The sequence below is a fragment of the Ailuropoda melanoleuca genome, chromosome 14, assembly GCF_002007445.2.
Source record: "Ailuropoda melanoleuca isolate Jingjing chromosome 14, ASM200744v2, whole genome shotgun sequence".
Lineage (NCBI taxonomy): Eukaryota > Metazoa > Chordata > Mammalia > Carnivora > Ursidae > Ailuropoda > Ailuropoda melanoleuca.
This window is the reverse complement of record NC_048231.1, coordinates 32,433,557-32,444,275: the sequence shown is the minus strand read 5'-3', so window position 1 is coordinate 32,444,275 and position 10,719 is coordinate 32,433,557. Positions and strand designations below refer to the sequence as shown.

Below are 10,719 nucleotides of genomic sequence, written 5' to 3'. Positions count from 1 at the left end.
TCCTCATAGCCATCATTGTGTTTAATCCTTCAACCATCTGGCAGGGTTTCTGCCACTTTCCGGGTGGCGCTCAAAGCGATGAAAGGATCTGCCCCGAGGAGCTGGGTGTCCAGTCCACACGCATCTTGTCCCACCCACGTCCCTCTCCCTCGCCAACAGCTTCTGCCCAGACTCTCAAGATCTTCTCCATCCCCCACTCCAAACATGGAGCTGCTCACCCCGAGCCTCCCAGGCCACACCCTCCTGCTTATAACAGAAGGGCCAGCCCTGGGAGGGCTACGAGTTCGTGGGGTTGACAACCTTGCCCAGGAAGAGGATGCTCTGGGTGTTGGTGGAAAAGATCACCACGAGGAAGGGCCGGTTGAACCGCAGGACTCTGCGATTGTGCTGCGCAGACATGAAGGTGGTAAAGCTGCCAGTGGCCACTGCCGCCTGGGCACCAACCTCATCCATTTCCAGAATGGCTTTGTGCAAACTCTGGGGAGGAAATCACCAGTGTTACCGCTGCGAGAACGGGAATCGGGACATGGGCAAGGCAGGAAGAGCCAGAGATCGCTGGAGCTCAACACTGCGGGTCACTATTTGCCGAGACACTTGTTGGGGATCTCACCCCAGGAATGTCTACACTGGAGGGATCCGTGAGCTGGATGACCTCTTATTTATAGGAATAATTCTTTCTCTCAGCAACTGAACAATTACTGTGTGTCTAGGGCTCTTTTTGAAATCTTCAGAGCTACCCTCTAAGGTTGATGTCTCATGGCTGTTTTGCAGATGAGGAAAATAAATCCAGACACTCCCTCACCCTGGAATGCCATAAGGGGAGGACCTGGGATTCAACTCTGCAACTCAAGGCCCTTCCCTAGAGCGCACTTTTGTCTTCTTAACTGAAGTCATAGGTCTCTTTCTCTCGTCAAAGAGATCTCTGATACACACACACACCCAGCCCAGCCTGGTCTGTATCCTCCGTCTATTTCTATCAATTTGTCACTCTCCATTGTCATCTATGAAGCCCACTTGGCTGTGAGAGCTCCCCGAGGACACAGACTGGGTGGACACCATATCCCCAGGGCCAAGTACCATGCCCACAGGTGGTGGGTTGGTTCAAGGACACCCACAGCCATGTCTGTGCATGGTTGAATGAAATCTGGGCTCTGAGATTTCGTGTAGTGGCAGAGAGAACACCCATCACCCTGCAGCTCCCAAGGGGCGGAAGTTCCCCACCGGGTCTCCACGCATGGATGACCACGGATGACTTACCTTGGACACCTGCAGTTTTCGCTCTTTGGTGATGCCAGACAAGTCAACCTGCTTTGAGAACAGGTGCATGAAGCCCATCTTGGGCAAAATCTGATCTAATTGATAGGAGCCAGAAATGGAGAATTTGGGGAAATGCAGCTCGAGCTTCTTATAAAAATACCTGAGGGAGGCATGGGGTTAGACAAGTGAGGGACCCCAGTGCACTGTGCTTCTCTTGACTGCACTCTCTAGCTGGCCCCACTCACTCCATCTGACTTTGCTCCAGTGCTCCCAGGGACTCAAAGCCAGGCTCCTTTGCCCCCAGGGCTGCTGTCTGCAGGACCTCCTCCCTTGGGAGCTCATTTTCAGCAGAGGTTGTTTTCTGTGGGCGTGCCAGGTACCCAGGGAGATACAAGTCTCCCTGTGGGGTGGCTTTGCCTTCACCTCTCTTGGGGTCCTGTGGTTTTCACTTATTTGGGACCAGATGATTTCTTTGGCTAGAATTCCTCTATCGCATGAGCTCTGTGAATTTTGCATCCACATGTGGCTGAGGCCCTTATCTATGGTTGGAAATTTTTCCCATTCACAGCCCCAGGGTGATAGGACACTTCCTTGCTCCTTGCTTGGATGGGTGGACAGAGTTTTTTTTTTTTTTTAAGTCCCTCTATACTAGGCACCTTGATCAGAGGTCTACCTACTCACTGCCTGATTGGGCAGACCATCAGAGAGCCAATGCCACTTCACCCAAGTCTTGTGCAGTGTAAGGGCTACATCTAGGACCAGGACTCTTAACTCCTAGTCTGGTTCTCTTTTCACTTATTGGGGCAAAATCATATTTCTGATGTAACAGGAGAGTTCATCATCTAACGAAACCTATGGAAAGTCTTCAAATAAGAATTCTTTCCTAATTTGGCAATCACCCCCATGTGGGCATTGGCTTTCATTAGAAGGGTCCATTTGAAGGGCAGTGCTGTCGATTGATTACCTCTTCTGAAGCAAGTTTTTCCACCTTGTTAGCATCTCTGGAGTCAAGACCTCCTCCACCTGCTTCATTTTCCCTCGGTCAGGAAGGATGAAAAAGGCCGTCATGTTTCCTTGGTAATCCATCCGCAGCACCGAGCAGGGCAAGCGTCTGTCGTGAAGATACCAGTGGTGCTGTGTGTCCTGTAGCATCATTGGCACCTTGACTACCGTATTCTTATCAACGTGGAAGTCTTGGGGCATGGTCATCGAGGGAACGAATGGTTTCTCCCACAGAGCTGAAGGGAAGAAGGAAAGAAGGCACAGGGCACCCGTGGACCAACAAGTCAACCGTCCAGCCAGGGAATGCCTCTCCCACAGTCATGGAGATGCCCACCTTGCTAGTCCATCATGGTGTACCATTTAGATCCTTCAAAACCTGACCTGCCTAAGAAATGGATCTCTCAAGGCTCATTTAGATTCTAAAATGGAGATACAAAAGGGTATTAGCAATGTTGTTTCATGTCTTCACCATTTTTTAAAAAGATTTTATTTATTTATTTGTTTGAGAGAGAGAGAGAGAGAGAGACAGTGCAAGAGTGGGGAGGAACAGAGGGGGAGAGAGATGGAGAAAGAATCTCAAGCAGACTCCACACTGAATGTGGAGCCAGACACAGGGCTCAATCCCATGACCCTGAGATCATGACCTGAGCTGAAACCCAGAGTCAGACACTTAACCGACTGAGCCACCCAGGCATCCCTGTCTTCACCATTTAATCTACATTCCTGCACTTACATTTTTTTACTAACTTGATGCTTATGTAGTGATAAATTGTTATGACTTTGTAGTGCAATTTCTTGGTTAAAAACAAGGTTGAGCAATCTTTTGTATGTTTATTGACCAATTAAATGTCCTCTGTTTTGTTTTGTTTTTGTTACATCAGAACCAGTTCATGTTTTCCCCCTGTATTTGTGTAGGGTTGTTTCTTAGTGATTTGCAGGAGTTCTTTTTTTTTTTTTAAGATTTTTATTTATTTATTTGACAGAGATAGAGACAGCCAGCGAGAGAGGGAACACAAGCAGGGGGAGTGGGAGAGGAAGAAGCAGGCTCATAGCAGAGGAGCCTGATGTGGCTCGATCCCATAACGCCGGGATCACGCCCTGAGCCGAAGGCAGACGCTTAACCACTGTGCCACCCAGGCGCCCCTGCAGGAGTTCTTTCTGAACACTAGTTGTCTGTCAGTTGTGAGGTGCAAATCCCCTGTCTTTCCCTCTCTGACTTGCCTTTTCACTCTATTAATGATGAGTTTTAATGATTGAAATTCTTAACTTTAATGCAGTAAACATATTAGTCTTTCACTTTGTGGTTAGGTCTTCTTTGTCTTGTTTAGGACAACTTTCCCTTCAAGGTCATGAAGATACTCTCCTATATGATATTCTAGAAGCTTTCGTCTTCCCTTTTGCAAAAAGGACTATACTCCACCTAGAATAAATAGTTATTGTTGGTTGAAAGGAGGGGTCCAAGCCCATTTTGTTCCCCTTGTGGGTATCTAGTTGTCCCAGCACCATTTTTAAAAATCCACTTTTTCCCCAATGCTCCAACATGGTGATGAGAGGGGATGCCAGCTTTGACAAATATCAAATATCCATGTATCTATCCATGGGGCCATTTCTGGGCTCTGTTTTGGCCTCACTATTCTGTCTCATTGGTCTATTTGTACTACACAACCTAAATTAATATAGATTTTTGGTAAGTCTCATCCTCTGGCAGGCAAGTTTTCCCATCTTAACTATTCTTGACCTTTTGCACCCCCACCTACATTTTAGAATCAGCTTGTTAACTGCCACCAAAGAGAAAAAAAAAAAAACCGTTAGGATTTTGATTGGAATTTCATTAAATATTTAGATTAATTCATGAGAGAATTGACATTTTTACATATTAAGTCTTCCTTTTCATGAACATGGTATATCTGTTTTTTTAAAAAAATTTAAGTCTGCTTTACTATGTCTCAAGATAATCTTATCTACAGAGATCCTGTGCATCTTTTGTTTTCTTCTAGGTACTTTTCAGTTTTGAAGGTAAGCCACAATTGTTCCACTCTCTCACCATGTGACCTACAGTGAGGCCTGGAGCTAAACTTACATCCCAAATTGTTGGGCAGATGTGTCAGAGGGCAGGATGTCTCTATCTCCTTCCTATTTCTGGAAAACCTCTCATTCTTAGGCCAACAACACTAACCCAGCTGGAGCTAGGTATTTTTCAGAAAGAGAGCCCCCAAATCCTTCTTTATGGTCAGAGCTTTGGGTAGGTTGATGGTATATACTATACATTTAAATTATATTTTAAAAGGAATGGCTGTATATAATATTGTGCAGCCATTAAAGTGAGATCTAAATAAAGTTTTCAATAGCATAAAGCTGTGCGCGCGCACACACACACACACACACACACGTAAAACCTAGTAAATCTGAATAAAGTTTGTAGATTGCACCATGTCAATTTCCTGGTTTTGCTTTTGTATGACAGTTTATAAGATGTTATCTAACCTGGATGAAAGGTACACAGAATCTCTCTACACTATTTTTGCAACTTCCTATAAGTTTATGGTTATTGCAGAATTAAAAAGGTTTTTGAAAAAGTTTTCAGTGTTGCATGAATAATTCCATGTGTAAAATGCAAGCGATGACCAATTTGGCTGGATTGTTAGTCTGGGACTGTTTCCCAGAATGTCTTCCTTGCAGATTCTGGGTTCAAGGTGGCTACAAGTGTTAGGCTGGGAGGTAGATGTGAAGCAACCACTACACGCTGAAGGTCTTCCTGGGAAGATGTGATGATGGAAAGACCTAGTGGAGCCCTGTGTGCTCCAGGTCACCCATGCTGTCCTCCAAGTTCATTGTCCGACATTAGCCTTCCAGACCAATGTGTCCCTAAGCCACCACCAGGTGTCCAGCAGGGGCTTCTCCACAAGCCCCACCCACATGGACCCACTGTGGTGGCTGCATGTGCCTGGCATATAGATCCCTGATAAGCTCCAAACTTTCACCTGCACCAAGGACTTCACTCTGTCCCTCCAACCCTGCTTCCTTCAGGCCTTCACTTGCCCACAATTGTGCTAAGTCCGATTCCTATAGCAATCGCCTTTCCCTTAACATTCATGGTGGCTTTGCTTCTCTGATGGAACACTGATGATACACACTGTGTGAATCTGTCCCCACACTGTGATTTCAACTCTTAATATATGTGTGTGAATGGAAGATGAATGAACTAGGTGAAAATGTTATCACTGGTTGTCTGAGGGTGGTAGGATTATGGATAATTTCTATTTCTATTTATTTATTTATTTATAAAGATTTTATTTATTTGAGAGAGACAGAGATAGTGACAGAGATAGCAAGAGAGAGCACAAGCAGGGAGGAGAGGGAGAAGCAGGCTCCCCACTGAGCAGGGAGCCGGACCCAGGACTTGATCCCAGGACCTTGAGATCATGACCTGAGCTGAAGGCTGTTGCTTCACCGACTGAGCCAGCTAGGCACCTCCTTTATGTGTTTTCAAGGGTCTTTGAAATGAGCATTGTTATCATTAGGTTAATTACGATTACTCTAATTATTTATTGAGTGTATGTAATGGTCAAGGGTCAACAAACTTCTTTTGCAAAGGGCCAGAAAGCAAATATTATAGACTCTATAGCAACTGTTTATCTCTGTGGCTGTGCGAAGGCAGCCAGAGACAATACATACATGAGTCCGCATGGCTATGTGCCAATAAAACATTATTGACAAAACCAAGTGGCCCATCAGATGTGGCCAGGGCAGTAGTTTGCCTTTCCCTTTAGGCCCTCTTCTAAGGAGTACAGAAAAATGTGATGTAATTTGATCCTCAAAACACAACTTTGAAGGAGGGACTCTTATTATCCTTACTTCAAGCTAACAACCTGCCCTGTTGACAGTGTTGGTAAGTGACAGAGCCTCCATATCAATCCAGCAGTTCAACTAGTACATTCTATACATCACTGTTATGAGGAAAATAAATACGCAAATATGTCTAAAGGTATGAGGAAACCTGAATACTACACAATCTTAAATATCATGCTCTCACATGAATCTTCTAGGGGTTGCTTGACCCTATTGGACCCCATCCATCCACTTTCTCTTTTTTAAATATTTAATCCATCCATAAATCCGAGGGAGAGGGAAGATGAAGGCTCCACCAACAAACCGACTCTTACCTTTGAAGTAGATATAATTCACCAGCACCATTGAGATGTCCGTGCTCAGGGGGCTCACCAAATCCACAATCTTCCCTTGAGTTTCCTCCTTGATGTGGTCGTTGATGAGCTGGGTGGTGCCCACAGAGTTGTGGAAGTTGGTGGGGAAGAGTTTGGATTCATAGAAGGCCTCAATGTCATTAAGAAATGCCGGAAGGACCAGCAGGTCCTGGCTCAGGAACAGGGCGCTGCCCATGCGCATCTCCAGCCCGTCGCCCGGGAGGCGGACAGTGTGCAGGAGGTGTTGGAAGCCCCGGTGGATGTCCCATGCGGACAGCTCCGTGAGGTTGAAGCCCAGACCCTCGAGGATCTGGGTCTGGCTGTGAGAATGGGCCCCCAGGGACAGCATGGCATAGGAGGCAGAGATGCTCAGTGGGGAGAAGAAGATGTTGCTCCCGGGACTTTGGGAAGCCAGCAGGTGGTAGAAATGGAGAGCGAAGGCTGTATTGCCCGGGGCGATCTTGAGGCTGGGGGAGCCCTCACCTGTGCTTGAGGCCTCCCGATGGGGGCTGCTGGTGTGACCCTGCCTATAGCGCTCAGGGTGCAGCTGACCATGAGAAAGGACCAGCAGTCCGGCCAGAAGGAGGAGCGGGCAGTCAGCAAGACGCATCTTCTGTGTTCTCAGACTATGGGAGGAAAGAGAGTGCCCAGGCAACTCCCCGGCAGAACAGCCAACCCCACTGAGAAGTCGGGCAAGGGCAGGGCCCTGGGGAGGTAAGTGACACCGTGAACTCTTGCACATGGGCCTGTGGCAGGCTGACGGACACCCAGCGCTTCCCCAGTGTGTGGGGCGATGATATTCCGTGGCAGTGGTTTAGATGAACAAAGCGCACCCCTCGTGCCCACACCTCCCTGCATTTCCCATCCCTCTCAGCTCCGCCAGGCCCTGGCCTCCTTTCTCATCCCCGAGACTCCAAAAATGACTTACTCAGGTCATCTAACGGTAAGTGTCTGAGGTAGAACACAAAATCTCCAGACTCAGACTTACCGTTCGCGTGTAATCCCTCAGCCCGACGACCCACCGCGGCAAGGGGGCAAATCACCAAACGTTATTTTAGCATTTGGCCCACCGACATCCACGGTGGGCTTTACTGTTTACAAAATCACTTCAATGCCATTTTGTTTGACCTTCTTACCTAGGTAGAGGTCAAGTAGAGCCGGCAGTCTCACCGTCACTCCGTACAGATAAGATCCCTGATGCTCAGAAACGGTTCTGCCCGAAGTCCCAGGAAAAGGATAAACTTTTCCCGGTAAACTTAACCTCCCCAAAACAGGGTGCTCGATTTTCTCCACCAAACCTGCCCTTCTGCACCAAACGGACCTACCATTACTCTCTGGTTCTCAGCCCCAAACCCGGTTGTCATCCCGAACCTGTGCCTGGCCTTCCATCCCCCCTACCTCATTCAATCTTTCTGCATGCCTGGCCGGCTCTTCCCTCAACCCCCCAGCCTCTCCACTGCTATGACCCTCACGCAGGCCTCCAGTGTCGTTCACCCAGACCAGGGATCAGAAAACATTGCCTGCAAAGGGCCGGAGAGTAAACGTCTTTGGCTCTGGGGACCATATAGCCATGTTGCAGCTGCCCAGCTTGGCTGTGTTGGCAGCCTTGTGGGTGGCTGGGTTCCGGTGAAACCTGATTGATGGACAATGAAATGTGAATTTCATATACTTTACATGGGTCACAAAATATTGTCTTCCTTTTGATTTTTTTCAACCCTTTATACTTTTTTAAATTTACATTTATATTTATATTATATCTTGCATTCTTGGCTCAGGGACAAGACAAAAATAGGCAGTGGGCCAGATTTGACTCACAGGCTGCCGTTTGCTGAGCCCTGAACTAGACCACTGTTGCTTCTTACCTTGTCTTCCTATTCTATTTTCCACCCAGGCGTTGGAGTGACCACATCACCCACCAACTTAACACCCGGCCCCAATGCGTGGCTTCCTATCAAGCTAGAATATCTTCTCCCACCCTGACCCTCACATGTGTACTTCTCTCTGGCTTTGCAGTGAGTTACCCAGAGTTCCCCTCGGTCAGGCACTCTCCAAAAGCACCTGGATCGGGAGCCAGAAGACCTGGGTCCTAAGTCACATGTGGCCTTGCGGGAGGCTGCGTCTGGGCCTGGGCACCAGATCCCCCCCTGGTGCGATGAGAAGGTTGGTGCGATCATGTGTAGGGATCTTTCCAGCCTTAGGCTATGTCACCTCTGGGTCTTTCCAAGCTTTAGCCCTGACAGTCGTCTGTTCCAGAACTCCCAGTCCTGGGCAAACTAGGATGATTGATCACCCTCCCTTTGGAGTCTCCATTGTGGCCCTCAGAGAGTTACTCACGGTCAGTCGTCGTATGGCCCCCCAGGCAGCTGTCTGAGTGCTAGAGGAAGCCCAGGAATATGGCCTGGGTTTATCAAGCCCAGGAAGGTTGGCAGAAGCTCTCAGCGTGACCAGCACCGCCTCCCACCTCCCCGATTAGGTAATTATTAACCAACGGACCTATGGGTGCAGCGCCGAGTCTCAACACAGAAAAACTTCACTGAAAGCTGGCTCAACCCTCCCAGGATGACCCCCTTCCTTCCGCGGGGACGCCAACAGAGTTCGCCCCTTGCGGTTTGCATCACGCACTCAGGTTTGCCTGGCAAATGCTTCCCCCTGAGGCCAAGGGGGCCCGTTCGTGAATGTCGTCTCCACATTGCCCCTCATTGGCCCTGTGAACTCAGGCACATCTATTCCCTTCTCTGGGTTTGTCATGCCCCCCCATCCCATCCTCCACCACCTCTTAGAAAATAAAGAGGTGGACCAGACCAGGGGTGGCAAACCCCAGTGCCTTCCCAAACCTGGTAAGGCTGCTTCCAGGGTGACATAATGAGGAATCGTGAGCACGTGAGACTGGAGAGAGTTAGCTCTCTGCAGCCATCGGGACCTATCAGGGGGGCCTGGATCCTGTACTGGGCCCCCAGTTTACAATCCTGGACTATGTGATTGCCTAGGAACCTTCCAACTTTAAAGGTACATGATTCTGTGATGGAACCCTCTGAGATGCCACATGTTGGCCTTCAAGGAGAATGCATCTCAGGGGCAAGGGTGGCATGGAGTGGGAGCAAACCCCTCCATGGTCCAGGAATCCAATTGCACTCTTCCTTTTTAATTATGGATCTTTAGCTGCTTTATGTGCAGTAATCGGTGAGCCTGGGAACCCTTGGACCATTCTGGGGCGGCTGAATACATGGGTGATGTATAGCTGTTCTTTAAGCCCAATAGGGAAAGAAGCGATGTGGCCCTCGGTGTCCTGAATGAGATGCCCTTGACATTCAGGTTTCCTCTAGTGGGCTTTTCTGAACGTGTCTCCAGGTGTGTGGGGCTTTGACTTGAGTGGAATAGATAGCACTGAGCAGCAAGATTGGGCTGGGAGCCCAGAGCTGAGCAAAGCAGGTCAGGGAGGTGCAAACACAGGCTTGGACCTAGCTGGTCTGGGGTCCGCCTCCCAGCCTGTTGCTGGGCTCCGAGAAGTTCAAGGGCGTGTCCAAGTTCACATGACATCAATGCATCAATGCATCAATACCAGGGCAAGAGAGGAACTTGCCGTGCCAGGTAAGAGTGAAAACTATACCCACTTGCGTCCTCCACTCTCACCGCACACATGCGCACACACACCCCAGGAGGACTGTCCTTATCCCATTTTACAGATAAGAAAACGAAAGCCCAGAGAAGTTGCCAGCTTAGATTCCAGAGTTAGACTGAAGCCCGTGCTCTTTCTCTGCCACTCGTCCAGAATAGCAGCTCTGGTTTTGTTCTTGGCGGCAACCCACTTGCTGGGACATGTGTGGCGCACAGTAGGTGCTCCATCAATATTCACTGAGTGGATGAATGAAGGCAAGATGGTTACTGGTTCACGAGTGTGAAAATCAGTTATTTTCTTTCCAGAGTCAGCAATTTGGGTCTGGCCTCCTTAGCCTGGCTCCCACAGTGAGTTAGAGCCCAATGCTGAAGATTCCAGGGGGCAGTGTGTGCTTGGGACAGCTGGAAGGACAGGTGTCCTGACCCTGGTGTGAGCACATGGCACTGCCCTTTGGCTCCTGGACTCTACCCCTGCAATGCTCTGGACGGAGCTGGGCTCTGAAGTCAGACAGACAGTGCAGCTGCTGAGCTGGTGAACTTGGGGCAGGTCACTCCACCTCTCTGAAACTCAGCTTCCTCTTCTGTCAAATCAGGAGCAATCACTAACGGGAAAGGCAGACGTGAGGGGACCGGGTGTTCCCGA

The 10,719-nt window shown here is 48.8% G+C and overlaps 1 protein-coding gene across 2 annotated transcripts; it reads right to left on the bottom strand.

The window, feature by feature from the left end:
- On the bottom strand, positions 1 to 8,888 carry SERPINA4 (serpin family A member 4). 2 transcript variants are annotated; one of them, XM_019801003.2, is made up of 5 exons: positions 8,796 to 8,888; positions 6,423 to 7,087; positions 2,222 to 2,495; positions 1,258 to 1,417; positions 1 to 477 (listed from the first exon to the last, which is right to left on the bottom strand). In XM_019801003.2, the coding sequence occupies exons 2-5, from the start codon at positions 7,069 to 7,071 to the stop codon at positions 277 to 279; spliced, it is 1,284 nt and encodes a 427-aa protein (XP_019656562.1). In that variant the 5' UTR covers positions 7,072 to 7,087; positions 8,796 to 8,888; the 3' UTR covers positions 1 to 276. The 2 variants fall into 2 exon arrangements, with proteins under 2 accessions (XP_019656562.1, XP_002920530.3); XM_002920484.4 differs by having other exon boundaries at positions 6,423 to 7,167; positions 8,796 to 8,867.
- Between the last annotated feature and the right edge of the window lie 1,831 nt (positions 8,889 to 10,719).